General features: G+C 36.4%; 1 protein-coding gene across 1 annotated transcript in view; it reads left to right on the forward strand.

Moving 5' to 3' along the window:
* Positions 1-20,973, forward strand: part of NBEA (neurobeachin) — a 628,524-nt gene that overhangs the window by 190,488 nt on the left and 417,063 nt on the right. The window contains exons 19-24 of the mRNA XM_059996030.1: positions 397-478; positions 733-856; positions 1,708-1,900; positions 3,920-4,936; positions 6,855-7,072; positions 9,446-9,599. Coding sequence (XP_059852013.1) covers positions 397-478; positions 733-856; positions 1,708-1,900; positions 3,920-4,936; positions 6,855-7,072; positions 9,446-9,599 — 1,788 coding nt within the window. The remainder of the gene's footprint in view (positions 1-396; positions 479-732; positions 857-1,707; positions 1,901-3,919; positions 4,937-6,854; positions 7,073-9,445; positions 9,600-20,973) is intronic.

The following is a 20,973-nucleotide window of genomic DNA, read 5'->3' on the forward strand; positions in this document are numbered from 1 at the left end:
TATTAGGACCCAGGCTCAGACATTATTTTCTTACTTACTGATTTTCTAAGTTTTTTTTTTATTAATGATGAAATAGCAGTCAAATGTTTACAGTTCACAACTTAAAAGTATTAAAGATGTACACTGAAAAGTGATTTCAAACAGAGTTAATTCTTGGAGCTCCTAATTAATCTTTCCTTCTATAGATATTGGTCCTGGTTTTGTCTTTATCTGTAAAAATCTGAAGACTATAGAATTAGAGTTTAGAAGTATGTGGAATTCACTAGAAGACCCTTAGAAGAGATGCTTCTTTTGATTTGAACAAATTGACATTTTTTTTTTTGCAGAGTCTTTGTATATCTATAATTTGCAATTATAATTTATTTCTAAATGAAATTCAAATTCTTCATCTTTCAGATTTTGACAGAGCAAGTATGTACTCAAGTTGTACACAAACCACATCCAGAGCCAGATTCTACAGTGAAAATTCAGAATCCAAGTGAGCAAACCAGCAATTCTTTATTGTAATGCAGTAGTAACATGTAACATGGTATCATGTGAAAATAAATCAAAACTAAATCAAAACTTTTGCTAACCACCTCAGTCGGTATGGCGTTCACATAGTTTCATTTATGACACTTACAACTCACCTACCATAGTTCTAAGCATTTAGTAGAAAATCAGTAAATATTTTTTGAGCAGAAGATATGATGTAGTTATAAATCTTTACTATAATTTTTTGTTCATTTGCAGTGATTCTTAAGGTAGTGGCAACTTTGTTAAAAAACTCTACACCAAGTGCAGAACTGATGGAAGTTCGTCGTTTGTTTTTATCTGATATGATAAAACTTTTCAGTAACAGCCGGGAGAATAGAAGGTGAGCAGTTTGAATACTATAACAAAACTTTATTTCCTAACTAATTTTATTTTCTCTCCTTTATTTTCAATCTCTTTCAAAGAAAAAATTTTCAAATCTTTCCTATTTTGCTAAATACTTTCAATCATTAGAAAAGGCATTTGTTTCTTTTATATAATCTGCATACTTTTATTTATTTTTATATGATTTTATTTAACTTTATGGTTATTATATTTTAACTGTATATATAAACATAAATATCCAAAAATCCTTATTTAAAATATACCATCCCTTTTCCTGATAACTGTCTACCACCAACAGTAGTTTAAATGTAATGATGTTGGATTTGCTGAGATCATCTATGCTTTTCTCAGCTTGGTCTGATAACTGATTATTGTCATGCATTCTAAAGCTGGTTAGCTAGGACATGGGGTACAGTATGAAGCCATGGTTGCTGCATGAGTCTTATATTTAACAACTACTGATTGAATGTCTGCCATGTATAAAGCACTGTGCTGCACAGATTGTCTTGGTGTACAGTCTTAGTGCAATTCAGTTGGAAAGTTAACAGTGAAGCGATGATTAATTTCTAATATGTTAAGTGCTTTGTGAGTGCTACATGTGATGAGGGAGTAGCGAAACAATAGCTAAATCTCACTAGGAGAGTTGGGAGAGCAATTTTAAATGATAATATGGACTTTTCCAAGTAGAAGAATGGGAAAAGTCATTCCAGGTTAAATATTAAATATGCAGAATGACTGTATACGTTGCTTTATCTAAGTCAGATCATATTTTCACTATTCATCTCAACTTCAAAATAGTAAATTCTAATATAATTTAGGAATTTTTAATGATTTTTCCCCCCCCACTAGATGCTTATTGCAGTGTTCAGTGTGGCAGGATTGGATGTTTTCTCTTGGCTATATCAATCCTAAAAATTCTGAGGAACAGAAGATTACGGAGATGGTCTACAATATCTTCCGGATTCTTTTGTATCATGCAATCAAATATGAATGGGGAGGCTGGAGAGTTTGGGTGGATACTCTCTCAATAGCCCATTCCAAGGTAACAAGGGATTTAACATTTTACATCATCAGGATTTCAGCTGTGGATTAAATGCCTGTAGACACTCATCTGGTGCCATCTTGTGGGCATCTTGCATTATGGCTGATTCCTTTATGCCAATTTTCTTTCTTTTCCGTTCTTGTTTTTGTTTTTCTCTCTCGGTTCATACACTTTTAAAGCTTGAAGTATTTTAGGGACCCTATAATTGAAATTTCAGGTTTATAAATTAAGAAGTTTACACTCTTGAGGCACCCCCCCCCCCCCGCCACCACCACATACGTTTTCTAGCAGATCTGAGAGCTGGCGTCTGAGCCTTTTAACCCAGACATCCCTACTGGTTCTTACTCATGAAATGGAGTCTTATATATACTTTTTAAGCCTTTTTAAACTAATCAGAACTTTTTTTTATTTCCAAATGAATAATAAATACATTTAAAGTATTTAACTTTAGTGTTGTTTTTAATTACATTATCTTTATTTTTAATGATAAGAATCTATATGTTTGTTTATATTTTAAATATGGTCTGGTTTTTGGTAAAAGGAAGTAGTCAATTAAAATTTAGAGTATGTACACCTTAGATTCTGGAAATTCAGAGTTAATATATCTCATCTTGTGGTGTCATAGGAAAAGGATGTGTGTCTGAAGTTGTTGGCTTTTGATTCAGTCTATGCCACAATTCAGTTTTGTGGCATTAGGAAACTCATTTAATCCTTTTGTGCAGAAAAATGTTTTTAAAGATGCAGATAGTAAATATTTTAGACTTTGTGGGCTGTACAGCCTGTGATGCAACTACTCATGCAGTATGAAAATAGCCACAGACAATATGTAAAGAATGAACGTGGCTGTGTTCTAATAAAATTTCATTTACCAAAACAGGTGATAAGCAGATTTGACCCATGAACCATAGTTTACCAACCCTGCTTTTGGGACTTGATTTCCTTTTCTGTAAAATAAGGGGGTTTTATATTAAGATAATCTTCAGAGAAAGGTCCCTCAACCTAAAATTCTGTCATAGTATCATTTAAATACCAATATCATATGTGTCTATAGGAAGGATTTTGAACTTTTTTTATTTTAAAGACCTTTTATTTCTGTTACAAATTTACATTTTATAATATATTGGCACCTCACTTTTTTTGTTGTTGTTGTTGCGGTACGCGGGCCTCTCACTGTTGTGGGCTCTCCCGTGGCGGGGCACAGGCTCCGGACGCGCAGGCTCCCCGGCCATGGCTCACGGGCCTAGCTGTTCTGCGGCATGTGGGATCTTCCCGGTCCGGGGCACGAACCCGGTCCCCTGTATCGGCAGGCGGACTCTCAACCACTGTGCCACCAGGGAAGCCCTGGCACCTCACTTTTATCATTGCACTAATAAGTTTGAAAATAGTATTTTATAGGGAAACTCATTGCAAATCTTTGTGCAATAAATATATATTGATTATTCCTAACTATATACTGATTATTCCTAAACAAGCCTATATAAAAGTAACAAACTAAAGTAGCCGATATAAAGATAAAATTGTAAAGTTTTAACATTTTATAACTATATATTTATAGGTATGTGTTGTCTTTTTTTACCTTACTTGTTGCAGTAGTCACACATATGAGTCATAGAAAAATGATGTAGTGGTAGTACTTTGGATATTGTATATTATTAGCCAGTTCTCTGTTTTAGCTCAAATAACCCGAATATATCGGAGTTCAGCTGGCATATTAACTAGGGTAACATTGAAATACTTCACCTAAAAGAAAATATCATTTTATTTAAAAAACTTTAATAATGCTAGTTTACCTAACTGTGTTTTTAGACAAGTCATATAATAAGTCATATATGACTATTTTGATGCTATTCCAATTACTTGATGAAACTAAGCACTTGTTTTAGGATTAATATGCACTGTGTTTGAAATCTTAAAATTATTTGCACCATTTTTGCTATTATTATCATAATTTTATTTATGTTATTTTTTTCTTCTTAATATATACAAAATGCCTTAATGTTTTCTTTATCCATTCCTAAGGTCACTTATGAAGCACATAAGGAATACCTAGCTAAAATGTATGAAGAATATCAGAGACAAGAGGAGGAAAACATTAAAAAGGGAAAGAAAGGGAATGTGAGCACCATCTCTGGTCTCTCATCGCAGACAACAGGAGCAAAAGGTGGAATGGAAATTCGAGAGATAGAAGACCTTTCACAAAGCCAGAGCCCAGAAAGTGAGACAGATTATCCTGTCAGCACAGACAATAGAGACTTGCTCATGTCAACAAAAGTGTCAGATGATATTCTTGGAAATTCAGATAGACCGGGAAGTGCTGTACACGTGGAAGTGCACGATCTTTTAGTTGATATAAAAGCAGAGAAGGTGGAAGCAACAGAAGTGAAGCTTGATGATATGGATTTATCACCAGAAACTTTAGTAGGTGCAGAGAATGGTGCTCTTGTGGAGGTTGAATCTTTGTTGGATAATGTATACAGTGCTGCTGTTGAGAAACTCCAGAACAATGTACATGGAAGTGTTGGTATCATTAAAAAAAATGAGGAAAAGGATAACGGTCCATTGATAACATTAGCAGATGAGAAGGATGAACTTCCCAACAGTAGCACATCATTTCTCTTTGATAAAATACCCAAACAGGAGGAGAAACTCCTTCCTGAACTTTCTAGCAATCACATTATTCCAAATATTCAGGACACACAAGTACATCTTGGTGTTGGTGATGATCTTGGATTGCTTGCTCACATGACCGGTAGTGTAGACTTAACTTGTACATCAAGCATAATAGAAGAAAAAGAGTTCAAAATCCATACAACTTCAGATGGAATGAGCAGTGTTTCTGAAAGAGACTTAGCATCATCATCTAAAGGGTTAGAGTATGCTGAAATGACTGCTACGACTCTGGAAACTGAATCTTCTGGTAGCAGAATTGTACCAAATATTGATGCAGGAAGTGTAATTTCAGACACTGAGAGATCTGATGATGGCAAAGAATCAGGAAAGGAAATCCGTAAAATCCAGACCACTGCTACAACGCAAGTAAGTCATCCTACGTGTGTTCTGAAGATGCATTGAATAGATATAGAGTTGTTAGCACCAAAGCAGAGTAATTTCTTACCAGTCACACCATGTTTATATTTAATTATGATAGCATAATAATTTATGGAATTGAGTAGTATGGTTCTATGTATAAAAGAAATTTAAAATACCTGAATCATATATCCAACTCTGCCACATTCTGTCTGTGTAACTTTGCTCAACCTCTCCGGGCCTGAATTTTCTCATACAGTGCAAGAAGTTGTACCAGATTGAAATATGACCTTTAAGGTCTCTACCAGTTTGAACATTTTATGGCTCTGTGACTACATTTACACATTTGTATTCGAGATCTTCATTCTGAATACTTGATTAATTTTAACCTTTTGAGCTTCAGGCCCAACCCTGTTCTGTGGATTATAGAAAAGAGGACTTGGAGCCCAGATTGAACTGATAAATGAAATGAAGGGGAAGGGAAAAGGGAACTGTTATTTATCAAGTGCCTACTATGTTCCAGGCACTGTGCTATATGTTATCAGATTTAATTCTCACAACAACCCTGTGAGGTAGGTAATATGGCTGAGGAAATTTGGAATTATTAACAGTGAGAATTTTCTTTATAGCCACATGGATAGGGATTCGTATGAGAAAATTAGAGATTCTCAGGCTTGGTGGTGAGGAAATGTTAGTGCTGCAGTTTGGGCCTCACCATACTAAAGCTAAAAACAGATGATGTTTTCTGATATGAATTTTAATTGTTGAGCACTGAGTTTATACTTATTTTCTAGACTAGATAATACCTTATGGTTAAGAACTGAAGAAAACTTTTACCCTTTATGACTTGTTTTTTGTTGTTGTTGCCTCGGTTTTCCATTCACCTTTTTTTTTTTTTTTTTTTGTGGTACGCGGGCCTCTCACTGTTGTGGCTTCTCCCGTTGCGGAGCGCAGGCTCCAGACACGCAGCCCCAGCGGCCATGGCTCACGGGCCCAGCCGCTCCAAGGCATGTGGGATCTTCCCGGACCGGGGCACGAACCCGTGTCCCCTGCATCGGCAGGCGGACTCTCAACCACTGCGCCACCAGGGAAGCCCTCCATTCACCTTTTAATGTCATCAAAGAATCATTTAACATGTGTCCATTAGAGTTAGGTTACAGAGAGTAAACCATACCTCACTAGTGTCTTTGTACTCAGAATCGTTGAAAATATATTCTGTGTGTGGAAAAGATATATATTTTTTTCTCTACTAAATACTGCCATTTCCATTTTTGTGGCAGTTGTGTTACAGTGATAATTGGCGGGGGATGGAAATACTGAATTAAGTCCAGGTTTAAAATAAAGGAAAGCATGGTGCATTGTTTACTGAGCATAATAATCTCTAGGCTTGCCTGGTTTTCACTCAAAGTTCACAGGCATTTATCTGGTTTTCTAATGTAGAAAAGGCATTTATTTTTCTAAATTGAAGTATTTTGAGTGAAATAGACTTTGAAGTTAACTTGCATCTGTACAAGTAATATTTCTTTTAATCTTGTGTTTCTAATTACAATTAGTTGATGACATATACCCAGTATTCTTCACTTTGAGTATAGGCTCACTTTTATAAGGAAGAAATGTGGTCTAATGTAAAGACTCATAAAGAGGGCTAGAGAGGATCTGGTTTTCAATGTGAACTTTGGTGTTAAACTTAAGTATTAGGTTACCTTGCCTAGTTTCTGAGGCAGCAAAATAAAAATAATAATAATAGCCTTTTCTTCTCAGAAAGGTTCCTGTGCAGGGAATCACCAGATGAATAATAAATGTAAAATGTACTAACCTACTAAAGTCATATGCAAAAGCTTTACTCACTTAACTGTACTTACTATTTTCATTTTGAAATCAGGTGTTTCTTTTTCACTCTACCAGTGTTCCCCTTTTCTGTCTCCAGGCTGTTCAGGGTCGGTCTATCACACAACAAGACAGAGATCTCCGAGTTGATTTAGGATTTCGAGGAATGCCAATGACTGAGGAACAGCGGCGCCAGTTCAGCCCAGGTCCACGAACTACAATGTTTCGTATTCCTGAGTTTAAATGGTCTCCAATGCACCAGCGACTGCTCACCGATTTGCTATTTGCACTAGAAACAGATGTACATGTTTGGAGGAGGTAGAAATACTTCTTTTCTATAAATAAGACTAATTCCAGTTGAAAAATGAATATCTTAAAATTGGTGGCATCGACTGATTAGTAGCGAATTATATCATTAAAAACTCACAAATTAAATTTATTAAAAATAATCCAACTTGAACATTTTTATATAAACATAAATATTTTCATAATGATTATAAGTCCTGGGGTGGGTCAAATTAAAGGCTAACCAAGAATTTAGGCTTAAGACAGTTAATTAGCCAATTTTTGAAATCTGGCATTGCCAGGTTATTATAAAAAAGAGTTTTAACCAAGAAAAGGTTCAGTACTGGTTCAAATAAATTTCCACATTTCTATCTTTCCCTGTTAAAATTAATACCACGTACTACATTTATTCTTGGTGATAAGATTTAACACATAGCGCTAAAATAAAATTTAAAATCAGCTTAGACATCTATTTTTAGAGCTTACACCATTTACGTGGTAAGTGGATATCATTTCAAATATAATCATTTAAGGAAAACAGTGAAGAAAACTGTTCAATTGTTTTATTTTTTCAGTTCAAATAAATTGAATAAGTTTCAAGAAAGAAAACAAAGTCTGCATAAATTTTAAAATTACCTTGCCTCAATTTCAATTTAATTTTCTAATAGCAAATATGCAACAAATTAATCAGTTATGAGAGTGTCATGTGTTCATGCAGATAAATTAGGTAGTTGATGTCTGTCAGTAACAGTACCCCACCATCAGTGACGTGAACAATCAGTGGCACAATGGACTATGAGTGAGTTTCTTAACAGTGGACTTAAGTGAGTTTCTCTGCTTCTCCTAGTTATCCTTCTGAGATTCAAGGTGGCTGCTTCAGCTCCCAGAATCAAGTCAACATAGGAAACTTACCCCAACTAGAGGGCAGGACTCTTCTTCCTCCTTCACCCCCTTCTTCCTTCCTCCGTTTCCTTGTCTCTCTCTCTCCCTCCTCCTCTCTCTCCTCTTTCTTCTTCTCCTCTTCCTCTTATTCTCTTCTTCTTCTCTTTTTTCTAACAGAAGCCCCTCAAGAAATTTCCTTCTTATGTCTCATGTGTCAGTAGGATCATATGCTATTCTCTGAGTCACCAGCAAAAGGGAATGGGATTATAATGATTGGCCTCCATGGAGCAATACTGGTTACCAACCTAGTAACTGTGGTGAAGCCAGTCTTTCCTGTACCAGATGTAGCTCAATAATAGAACAAAATCTAGATTGTGTTAGTAGGGAATAAGGAATAACTATCATGCAAGCAATCAGTGTCTGCCATAGAAAGTTTTTAGTTCTGCTTTTATTTGGTCAGTTTGTCCTTAGTCTACTTATGTGATAGAAACAATGGTCTTTCCATTGCTAATGTTATATGCTAAGTTACCTAGGGATGGTAAATAAGGAGACTGGAATACCATGAAATACGTTACTACTAACATGAGTATCAGTGTATGGAGAGATACAGTGTAATTTACTAATTGCCATGTTAGTATCCCCCAAATGAATGATACTCAACTATCCGTCCCTTTATACTGTGTGTGTCTTTCTGTGTTTTCTTTCATGGACTCTCATAAAATTTCCCAAACAGAATTTTACATAATTTAAAAAAATGTAAAAGATAGATAGTACTTTAATTTTTAGGACAAGAGAAAACATCCTGAGATCTAAGATGTATTAGATGATATTTTGCGTTCTTAAAAGGTGAGAATCATTGACTTAAATTTGATCGTGGAGTAATCTCTTTTTTTCTGTTAGAGAATAGTTCGTATTCTTGACGGATACCAAACTAAAGCAGTGTGTTTCTCTGAGAATCTGTAGCGAATGTTTTGTATGGCAGAGCTGCACTGCTGACCTTTGAGGTCTTTTTTCCTTTTTTTATTCAGTAAGTACTTGAATTTTACTGACTCATTTATACTCCCCTATCGTATCACTTCTGTGGCTAGCAGTATACATTTTCAGTACAGCTGGTCAAAGCCGGAGCTGCAGTATGGTGATACAACAGATTGTCAGCTAACTATTCACTTGTTCTGCCTTTCAATACCAAACAACAAACTTTGGCAAAAATAAATTTTTTTAGCCAAATTCATTGACCTAGTCATATGTCTTTGAATCAAGTTAATGCACTGTATTTTAAAAGCAGAAACAAAATAATAAATTATTATACTTGGACACACACAAAAAAATCCATGCTGAAATGAATGCTAAGTTTTTGGTAATATGACATCTCACTTGTAAGTTATTTTCTTTTCTAATAACTCCATTTTAAATTTGTCTAGCTCTTATTTTTCACTTTAAAAATGGCATTATAAATAAAATCTAAACTTCTTATTCTTAAGCCAAAGAAATGTTCATTTCTGCTTTGTTTTTCTGCCATTTTAGCCATTCCACAAAGTCTGTAATGGATTTTGTCAATAGCAATGAAAATATTATTTTTGTACATAACACAATTCACCTCATTTCCCAAATGGTAGACAACATCATCATTGCTTGTGGAGGAATTTTACCTTTGCTCTCTGCTGCAACATCACCAACTGTAAGTACTTTGCCTCCATCTAGTGGTTATGTTTTATAATTACATTACTAGAGTGTGTCAGTGGTGTTCTATACTATAAACAAGGAAACTTTTTAACCATATAATTTAATATTATATATATTTGTATTCTCACCTCTTTTAATTGTCAGTCTTGGGTTCCAGCTGTGTGCATTTATGAACATATTTCTTTGATTCTGATGAACATGCCTTAGGAAGAGCAATAACTATGAATGATTTAGCTTTATTTTCTATATATTGTTTCTCTCTCCAAATCTACATTATAATAAACTGTTAAAATCTTTGTTCTGTAAATCTTGAAGTTCTAAATACAAGTACATGTTTATTGTATGATAATTAGAGTCGAATCTAAATTTAGAAAAAGTCATCTTTAGACATTCAGTCTCATGACTTGCTTGAAATATTACTTTTAAACTTAATATTATTTTAAATGATATATAGGAGTATTATACTTCTGATCTCTGAGATTTAATCTTGAAGCCAGTAATTTGCTTCAAAAAGAGAATCGAATGATTGAATTCTTAGAGTGTTTCTTATTTAAAACTTAGGTACCTCAGATAGAAAAAGTATAAATGACATTTTTTTCTGTACCTGAAAAATTTCATAATCCTTAAAAACCTCAAAAAACTTTATGTTAGCCATATGACATCTTTTAGAATTTTCATGTGACATGATTTACTGGTTCAACATTTATTTTTTAAAAATATAGACTTTCTCTAATAAAACATTGAAATGTATTAATGTAAGTTTGAAATAATGTTACTTATGTCATTTAAAATATAATAGATAAATAACTATATTTTAGCTGTCTTTTAAAAAATATCTCTGATTCATATTTTTAAAAAAACAGACTCTATAGCTAATTGCTCAGATGGGAAAGAATATAGAATTCTGCTTCTTATATTAACTGTGTTCTTGCTACCACATTGGAAGCTCATCCATTAGCCCCAAATATATCCTTTTTCCAGAGAGAAACTTCCTGTTTTATTAAGATGTGTTTTACTTGATGAGGCAGTGTTTCCAAATTGATCTCTGGCTTTATTTCATCATTAACAAGTTTTCTCTACATGACTCTTCTTCTCGCTGTCCCTTTGCCACCACCCCTAGAGCAGCACTGAAACTTAAGTATTGGCAGCAAAAAGAATGTATCCTCAGCACACCTCCCCCTCACAGGCACATATACTTCTATTTCATCCATGAATTTATTCGGGTCTCCAAAGGCAAGAAGGCTAGTTCAGCAGGGAGTGCAGCAGAACAGGTCCTAATTAGGGCCTTCTTGAAATTAGCAGCTGACCAAGGAAATTGAATCAGGAAGAAAAGTAGTTGATGGTGTGTGAAGAGTGCAGGTATCCTGTGAAATTAACATACCATCCCTTCTCTTTAATCTCTGATTTCCTCTATGATTTATACCAAATTCTGCTAAATTGAGAGTTATATGTGATGTTAAAAATACATTCTAATATTGAGGCAGGAAGAGGCTTTGTTTTGTTTTTTCCCTCTTCTATGCATTGAAGAGTGACTTAATGATTCATCCTGGCATTTTTCTTCATCCTATAAATTTTTTTATGTCTTATAAATTAACATTTGTTGTCAGGAAATTTTAAAATGTTATACTGAAATTTACTTTAAAATATAATATTGTTTTAAAATTTTCTGTAGAACAAAAATGACCTTTATAAAAAAGTTAGCAGTAGACATAAAAATTTGTATAGATTTGAAATATTCACATTACTAGTCTTCCACATTTTAAAACTAGATCTCTATCAAAATAGAGAAAATAATTAATGAAGTTTCAATAAACAATATGATTTAAATAATATGTCACTACCCCAATTTGCTTTTTTTTTTACATCTTTATTGGAGTATAATTCCTTTACAATGGTGTGTTAGTTTCTGCTTTATAACAAAGTGAATCAGTTATACATATACATATGTTCCCATATCTCTTCCCTCTTGCGTCTCCCTCCCTCCCACCCTCCCTATCCCACCCCTCTAGGTGGTCACAAAGCACCGAGCTGATCTCCCTGTGCTATGCGGCTGCTTCCCACTAGCTAGCTATTTTACGTTTGGTAGTGTGTATATGTCCATGCCACTCTCTCACTTTGTCACAGCTTACCCTTCCCCCTCCCCATATCCTCAAGTCCATTCTTTAGTAGGTCTGTGTCTTTATTCCTGTCTTACCCCTAGGTTCTTCATGACAATTTTTTTTCTTAAATTCCATACATATGTGTTAGCATACGGTATTTGTCTTTCTCTTTCTGACTTACTTCACTCTGTATGACAGACTCTAGGTCCATCCACCTCATTACAAATAGCTCACTTTTGTTTCTTTTTATGGCTGAGTAATATTCCATTCTATATATGTACCACATCTTCTTTATCCATTCATCCGATGATGGACACTTACGTTGTTTCCATCTCCGGGCTATTGTAAATAGAGCTGCAATGAACATTTTAGTACATGACTCTTTTTGAATTATGGTTTTCTCAGGGTATATGCCCAGTAGTGGGATTGCTGGGTCATACGGTAGTTCCATTTGTAGTTTTTTAAGGAACCTCCATACTGTTCTCCATAGTGGCTGTACCAATTCACATTTCCACCAGTGGTGCAAGAGTGTTCCCTTTTCTCCACACCCTCTCCAGCATTTATTGTTTCTAGATTTTTTGAAGATGGCCATTCTGACTGGTGTGAGATGATATCTCATTGTAGTTTTGATTTGCATTTCTCTAATGATTAATGATGTTGAGCATTCTTTCATGTGTTTGTTGGCAGTCTATATGTCTTCTTTGGAGAAATGTCTATTTAGGTCTTCTGCCCATTTTTGGATTGGGTTGTTTGTTTTTTTGTTATTGAGCTGCATGAGCTGATTGTAAATATCGGAGATTAATGCTTTGTCAGTTGCTTCATTTGCAAATATTTTCTCCCATTCTGAGGGTTGTCTTTTGGTTTTGTTTATGGTTTCCTTTGCTGTGCAAAAGCTTTGAAGTTTCATTAGGTCCCATTTGTTTATTTTTGTTTTTATTTCCATTTCTCTAAGAGGTGGGTCAAAAAGCATCTTGCTGTGATTTATGTCATGGAGTGTTCTGCCTATGTTTTCCTCTAAGAGTTTGATAGTGTCTGGCCTTACATTTAGGTCTTTAATCCATTTTGAGCTTATTTTTGTGTATGGTGTTAGGGAGTGATGTAATCTCATACTTTTACATGTACCTGTCCAGTTTTCCTAGCACCAATTATTGAAGAGGCTGTCCTTTCTCCACTGTACATTCCTGCCTCCTTTATCAAAGATAAGGTGACCATATGTGTGTGGGTTTATCTCTGGGCTTTCTATCCTGTTCCATTGATCTATATTTCTGTTTTTGTGCCAGTACCATACTGTCTTGATTACTGTAGCTTTGTAGTATAGTCTGAAGTCAGGGAGCCTGATTCCTCCAGCTCCGTTTTTCGTTCTCAAGATTGCTTTGGCTATTAAGGGTCTTTTGTGTTTCCATGGAAATTGTGAAATTTTTTGTTCTAGTTCTGTGAAAAATGCCAGTGGTAGTTTGATAGGGATTGCATTGAATCTGTAGATTGCTTTGGGTAGTAGAGTCATTTTCACAATGTTGATTCTTCCAATCCAAGAACATGGTATATCTCTCCATCTATCTGTATCATCTTTAATTTCTTTCATCAGTGTCTTATAATTTTCTGCATACAGGTCTTTTGTCTCCTTAGGTAGGTTTATTCCTAGATATATATATATATATATATATATATATATATATATATATATATATATTTTTTTTTTTTTTTTTTGGTATGTGGGCCTCTCACTGTTGTGGCCTCTCCCCTTGCGGAGCACAGGCTCCGGATGCGCCCGCTTAGCGGCCATGGCTCACGGGCCCAGCCGCTCCATGGCATGTGGGATTTTCCTGGACCGGGGCACGAACCCATGTCCCATGCATTGGCAGGTGGACTCTCAACCACTGTGCCACCAGGGAAGCCCTATTTCTAGATATTTTATTCTTTTTGTTGCAATGGTAAATGGGAGTGTTTTCTGATTTCACTTTCAGATTTTTCATCCTTAGTGTGTAGGAATGCCAGAGATTTCTGTGCATTCATTTTATATCCTGCTACTTTACCAAATTCATTGATTAGCTCTAGTAGTTTTCTGGTAGCATCATTAGGATTCTCTATGTATAGTATCATGTCATTTGCAAAGAGTGACAGCTTTACTCCTTCTTTTCCGATATGGATTCCTTTTATTTCCTTTTCTTCTCTGCTGTGACTAAAACTTCCAAAACTATGTTGAATAAGAGTGGTGAGAGTGGGCAGCCTTGTCTTGTTCCTGATCTTAGTGGAAATGCTTTCAGTTTTTCACCATTGAGGACGATATTGGCTGTGGGTTTGTCATATATGGCCTTTATTATGTTGAGGAATTTCCCTCTATGCCTACTTTCTGCAGGGTTTTTATCATAAATGGGTGTTGAATTTTGTTGAAAGCTTTCTCTGCATCTATTGAGATGATCATATGGTTTTTCTCCTTCAATTTGTTAATATGGTGTATCACGTTGATTGATTTGTGTATATTGAAGAATCCTTGCATTCCTGGAATAAACCCCACTTGATGATGGTGTATGATCCTTTTTTTTTTTTTTTTTTTGCGGTACGCGGGCCTCTCACTGTTGTGGCCTCTCCCATTGCGGAGCACAAGCTCTGGACGTGCAGGCTCAGGGGCCATGGCTCACGGACCCAGCCGCTCCGCAGCATGTCGGATCTTCCAGGACTGGGGCACGAACCCGTGTCCCCTGCATCAACAGGCGGACTCTCAACCACTGCGCCACCAGGGAAGCCTGGTGTATGATCCTTTTAATGTGCTGTTGGATTCTGTTTGCTAGTATTTTGTTGAGGATTTTTGCATCTATGTTCATCAGTGATATTGGCCTGTAGTTTTCTCTCTTTGTGACGCCCTTGTCTAGTTTTGGTATCAGTGTGGTAGTGGCCTTGTAGAATGAGTTTGGGAGTGTTCCTCCCTCTGCTATATTTTGGAAGATTTTGTGAAGGATAGGTGTTACGTCTTCTCTAAATGTTTGATAGAATTCGCCTGTGAAGCCATCTGGTCCTGGGCTTTTGTTTGTTGGAAGATTCTGAATCACAGTTTCAATTTCAGTGCTTGTGATTGCTCTGTTCATATTTTCTATTTCTTCCTGATTCAGTCTTGGCAGGTTGTGCATTTCTAAGAATTTGTCCATTTCTTCCAGGTTGTCCATTTTATTGGCATAGAGTTGCTTGTAGTAATCTCCCATGTTCTTATGTATTCCTGCAATGTCAGTTGTTACTTCTCCTTTTTCATTTCTAATTCTATTGATTTGAGTCTTCTCCCTTTTTTTCTTGATGAGTCTGGCTAATGGTTTATCAATTTTGTATATCTTCTCAGAGAACCAGCTTTTTGTTTTATTGATCTTGCTATCATTTCCTTCATTTCCTTTTCATTTATTTTTGATCTGATTTTTATTATTTCTTTCCTTCTGCTAACTTTGGTTTTTTTTTGTGCTTCTTTCTCTAATTGCTTTAGGTGCAAGGTTAGGTTGTTTATTCGAGATGCTTCCTGTTTCTTAAAGTAGGATTGTATTGCTGTAAACTTCCCTCATAGAAGTGCTTTTGCGGCATCCCATAGGTTTTGGGTCGTCGTGTCTCCATTGTCATTTGTTTTTAGGTATTTTTTGATTTCCTCTTTGATTTCTTCAGTGATCACTTCGTTATTAAGTAGTGTATTGTTTAGCCTCCATGTGTTTGTATTTCTTACAGATCTTTTCCTGTAATTGATATCTAGTCTCATAGCGTTGTGGTCGGAAAAGATACTTGATACAATTTCAATTTTCTTAAATTTACCAAGGCTTGATTTGTGACCCAAGATATGATCTATCCTGGAGAATGTTCCATGAGCACTTGAGAAAAATGTGTATTCTGTTGTTTTTGGATGGAATGTCCTATAAATATCAATTAAGTCCATCTGTGTAATGTATCATTTAAAGCTTGTGTTTCCTTATTTATTTTCATTTTGGATGATCTGTCCATTGGTGAAAGTGGGGTGTTAAAGTCCCCTACTGTGAATGTGTTAGTGTCGATTAATGGCTGTTAGTATTTGCCTTATGTATTGAGGTGCTCCTATGTTGGGTGCATAAATATTTACAATTGTTAGATCTTCTTCTTGGATTGATCCCTTGATCATTTTGTAGTGTCCTTCTTTGTCTCTTGTCTCTTGTAATAGTCTTTATTTTAAAGTCTATTTTGTCTGATATGAGAATTGCGACTCCAGCTTTCTTTTGGTTTCCATTTGCATGGAATATCTTTTTCCATCCCCTTACTTTCAGTCTGTATATCTCTAGGTTTGAAGTGGGTCTCTTGTAGACAGCATATATATGGGTCTTGTTTTTGTATCCATTCAGCCGGTCTGTGTCTTTTGGTGGGAGCATTTAGTCGATTTACGTTTAAGGTAATTATTGATATATATGTTCCTATTCCCATTTTCTTAATTGTTTTGGGTTCATTATTGTAGGTCTTTAGCTTCTCTTGTGTTTCTTGCCTAGAGAAGTTCCTTTAGCATTTGTTGTAAAGCTGGTTTGGTGGTGCTGAACTCTCTCAGCTTTTGCTTGTCTGTAAAGGTTTTAATTTCTCCGTCAAATCTGGATGAGATCCTTGCTGGGTCGAGTAATCTTGGTTGCAGGTTTTTCTCCTTCATCACTTTAAATATGTCCTGCCAGTCCCTTCTGTCTTGCAGAGTTTCTGCTGAAAGATCAGCTGTTAACCTTATGGGGATTCCCTTGTCTGTTATTTGTTGTTTTTCCCTTGCTGTTTTTAATATGTTTTCTTTGTATTTAATTTTTTTTTTTTTTTGCGGTACGTGGGCCTCTCACTGCTGTGGCTTCTCCCGTTGTGGAGCACAGACTCCGGATGCGCAGGCTCAGCGGCCATGGCCCACGGGCCCAGCCGCTCCACGGCACGTGAGATCTTCCCGGACCAGGGCACGAACCCACATCCCCTGCATCGGCAGGCGGACTCCCAACCGCTGCGCCACCAGGGAAGCCCTGTATTTAATTTTTGACTGTTTGATTAATATGTGTCTTGGCATGTTTCTCCCTGGATTTATCCTGTATGAGACTCTCTGTGCTTCCTGGACTGGATTAACTATTTTCTTTCCCATATTAGGGAAGTTTTGAACTATAATCTCTTCAAATATTTCCTCAGTCCCTTTCTTTTTCTCTTCTTCTTCTGGAACCCCTATAATTCAAATGTTGGTGCATTTAATGTTGTCCCAGATGTCTCTGAGACTGTCCTTAGTTCTTTTCATTCTTTTTTCTTTATTCTGCTCTGCAGTAGTTATTTCCACTATTTTATCTTCCAGGTCACTTATCGGTTCTTCTGCCTCAGTTATTCTGCTATTGATCCCATCTAGAGTATTTTTAATTTCATTTATTGTGTTGTTCATCGTTGCTTGTTTCATCTTTAGTTCTTCTAGGTCCTTGTTAAATGTTTCTTGCATTTTGTCTATTCTATTTCCAAGATCTTGGATCATCTTTACTATCATTATTCTGAATTCTTTTTCAGGTAGACTGCCTATTTCCTCTTCATTTGTTATGTCTGGTGGGTTTTTATCTTGCTCCTTCATCTGCTGTGTGTTTTTCTGTCTGCTCATTTTGCTTATCTTACTGTGTGTGGGGTCTCCTTTTTGCAGGCTGCAGGTTCGTAGTTCCCGTTGTTTTGGTGTCTGTCCCCAGTGGCTAAAGTTGGTTCAGTGGGTTGTGTAGGCTTCCTGGTGGAGGGGACTAGTGCCTGTGTTCTGGTGGATGAGGCTGGATCTTGTCTTTCTGGTCGGCAGGTCCACTTCTGGTGCTGTGTTTTGGGGTTCTGTGGCCTTATTATGATTTTAGGCAGCCTCTCTGCTAATGGGTGGGGTTGTGTTCCTGTCTTGCTAGTTGTTTGGCATAGTTGTTTGGTGTGCAGCACTGTAGCTTGCTGGTCGTTGAGTGAAGCTGGGTGCTGGTGTTGAAATGGAGATCTCTGGGAGATTTTTGCCATTTGATATTATGTGGAGCTGGGAGGTCTCATGTGGACCAGTATCCTGAAGTTGGCTCTCCCACCTCAGAGGCACAGCAGTGATTCCTGGCTGCAGCACCAAGAGCCTTTCATCCACACGGCTCAGAATAAAAGGGAGAAAAAGTAGAAAAAGAAAAAAGAAAGAAAGAAACGAAGGAAGGAAGAAAGAAGAAAGAAAGGTGGGAGGGAGGGAGGGAGGAGGGAAGGAAGGAAAGAAAGAAAGAAAGAAGATAAAATAAAATAAAAAAATTATTAAGAAAAAAATTTGTTTTTAAAAAGATGAAAAAAAAAAAAACAGACGGACAGAACCCTAGGACAAATGGTGGAAGCAAAACTATACAGACAGAATCTCACACAGAAGCATATGCATACACACTCACAAAAAGAGGAAAAGGGGGAAAAAATCATAAGTCTTGCTCTCAAAGTCCACCTCCTTAATTTGGGATGATTCGTTGTCTATTCATGTATTCCACAGATGCAGGTTCATCAAGTTGACTGTGGAGCTTTAATCCGCTGCTTCTGAGGCTGCTGGGAGAGATGTCCCTTTCTCTTCTTTGTTCTCACAGCTCCCAGGGGCTCAGCTTTGGATTTGGCCCTGCCTCTGTGTGTAGGTCGCCTGAGGGCATCTGTTCTTCACTCGGACAGGACGGGGTTAAAGGAGCAGCTGCTTCCGGGACTCTGGCTCATTCAGGCTGAGGTTGGGGGGGGGGAGGGAGGGGCATGGAGTGCGGAGCGGGCCTGCGGCGGCAGAGGCCGGCGTGATATTGCATCAACCTGAGGCGCGCTGTGCGTTCTTCCGGGGAAGTTGTCCCTGGATCCCGGGACCCTAGCAGTGGCGGGCTGCACAGGCTCCCCGGAAGGGGGGTGTGGATAGTGACCTGAATACTGAAATTTTGAGGTTTTACTGCCAAAATTATTACCTGAGCAGTTTTGATCTCTGCAGTTTGGAATTTGAAACTATGGTACTTATTTCTTAGACTGTTCTCAACAGACTTTGGAATTCATTCAATTGTAGAAACTTTTCTTCATTGTCTCTGTCTCTATATTTCTGTTATTTTGGTCCATTAGCTGATTGTACCTATACCTGGTTGTACAACATAGCTAATTTTACGTTCTTTGAATAAATTGCTTCCTAATAGCGAGAACCTTTTCTCCCACTTCCTACTGGGAGAAAACATGGTTGGTGTCAACTGTTGAGTAATATCTTCTATTACTTTATTGTATAATATTCTTGCTAACAATTGTAATGTAGTAGAGGGGAAGAGTTAGGAAGGAAGAGGTTGAATAAATAAAGAAATGAGGGCTTCCCTGGTGGTTGAGAGTCCGCCTGCCGATGCAGGGGATACGGGTTCGTACCCCGGTCCGGGAAGGTCCCACATGCCGCGGAGCAGCTGGGTCCGTGAGCCATGACCACTGAGCCTGCGCGTCCGGAGCCTGTGCTCCGCAACAGGAGAGGCCACAACAGTGAGAGGCCCACATATCACAGAAAAAAAAAAAGAAAAAGAAAAAGAAAGAAATGAGAACTGAAGATATGGAGCTTTTTAACTTAGAGTTTTAAAAAAAAAAAGTTTATTGGAGTATAGTTGATTAACAATGTCGTGTTACTTTTTTTAACTTAGATTTAAAATATAAAAAGCCAAAAGAGAATTTTGGGTGGAATAAGTGAAAAAGGAAACACTGGCAATATACAGATTACCAAAGGGAAACATTGTCATGTAGATGCCTTTAGAATTTCAATCCTGTATGAAGAGGGATAGAAACATTTGAAACTAATGTTTGAGTGATGTGTAATTTTGTTTAGGTTTGTGGAGTTCTTCAGAATATTCATACATTATATACAGATATGTATTTATGGAATAAATATGAGTAATGATAGTATACAGTGGTTGACAGATTTATTCTGTGTATGGATCATATAGTAAATATTTTCGGGTTTGTGGGCTATATGGTATCTAACTATTGAAATTTGCTGTTGTTTGCAAAAGCAGCCATATATCATAACACAGAGGAGTAGGTGTGGGTGTGTTTCAATAAACCTTTATTTATATTTGACTTGTAGGTCCTAGTTTGCTGACCACTGACTTACAGCACCATTTTCACATAAAATACAAATGTCATAGCGTAAAACTTCATTACTTACTCCTGATCATTAAAAATTCAATAGTTAGAGCTTAAGATAAGTTCATTTTTCCTGTTAAATAAGAGCTTGCATTTGACTTAATGAACATTTATTAAAGTTTAATTTTTAACATAATTTCACTGGTGGTTGTGATCATTATGTTTTATTAGAAGATATGTAACTTTTCCCATACAGCCATACTAAATATTTTTAGCATTTGACACGTCTAATGTTGAAATTGTATTTAATTTTGAGTAGGTAAGTAGAATGCTAAGTATTCATTATAATTTCTATTAAAAGCTCAACCCAGGAAAATGTCTTTTCTGTTTTTCAGTATAAGTGTGGATCTCAGATAATTTGCTCATTTTCATCGAAAGCAAACTTTTGTTTCCCAGTAATCAGTGAGACTCAAACACGATTTTTCTTGAAGTTATGATTTAATTGAAGGCACATGGGTTTTAGCATAGGATAAATGTGTATTTTAACCTGGGTTCTACCACTTACTAGAAATGATGTCAACCTTAATTTCTTCATTTTAATGGTGTTAATTTTACTTATCCCACAGGGAGTTTTTGAAAATTAAGTTAGGCAATGTCACTAGATGGAGATGACTCTTACTGAATTTTTCCCTCCTTTACTTCCTTTTGGAACTTTTTATTCAGAATTGTATTATGATGGAATGATCTTCCCATTTATAGAGTAAGCCTGTCACACTCAGAATTCTGAAGTTTAAAATAGGATATTTGAACCAAGTTAGTTACTATGGGTGATCCATTTTGATGGCAAAAAACTAAAATGGTGTAGTCTTGTCTGTTCTCTCCATGGCATTGGCATAGTGGTGGTTTATTTTCTGCCCTGGGACCTTATATGAATACAGTAATCCATACTAAGGATGACATTTGTGTATTGCTGTTGCAGTAGCATCACGTGAGAAAATTTGAGCTGTTTTATCTTACTTGTACGGAAATATTTCAGTGGAAACTTTAAAGAAAAAGAGTATAGATATACAAATATTTGTGTTATAATGCCACCTCAAACTTAATATTCATTGAAAAAGCAGGACTTTATTGGAGTTTCAGTTTTACCTAGGTTATTTAAAATCTTATGTAGCATAGAAAATAAATTACATAGTTTCAAGTCTCTAAATTAGACTACTAGTTTTA

Source organism: Delphinus delphis, chromosome 18 (genome assembly GCF_949987515.2).
Source record: "Delphinus delphis chromosome 18, mDelDel1.2, whole genome shotgun sequence".
Lineage (NCBI taxonomy): Eukaryota > Metazoa > Chordata > Mammalia > Artiodactyla > Delphinidae > Delphinus > Delphinus delphis.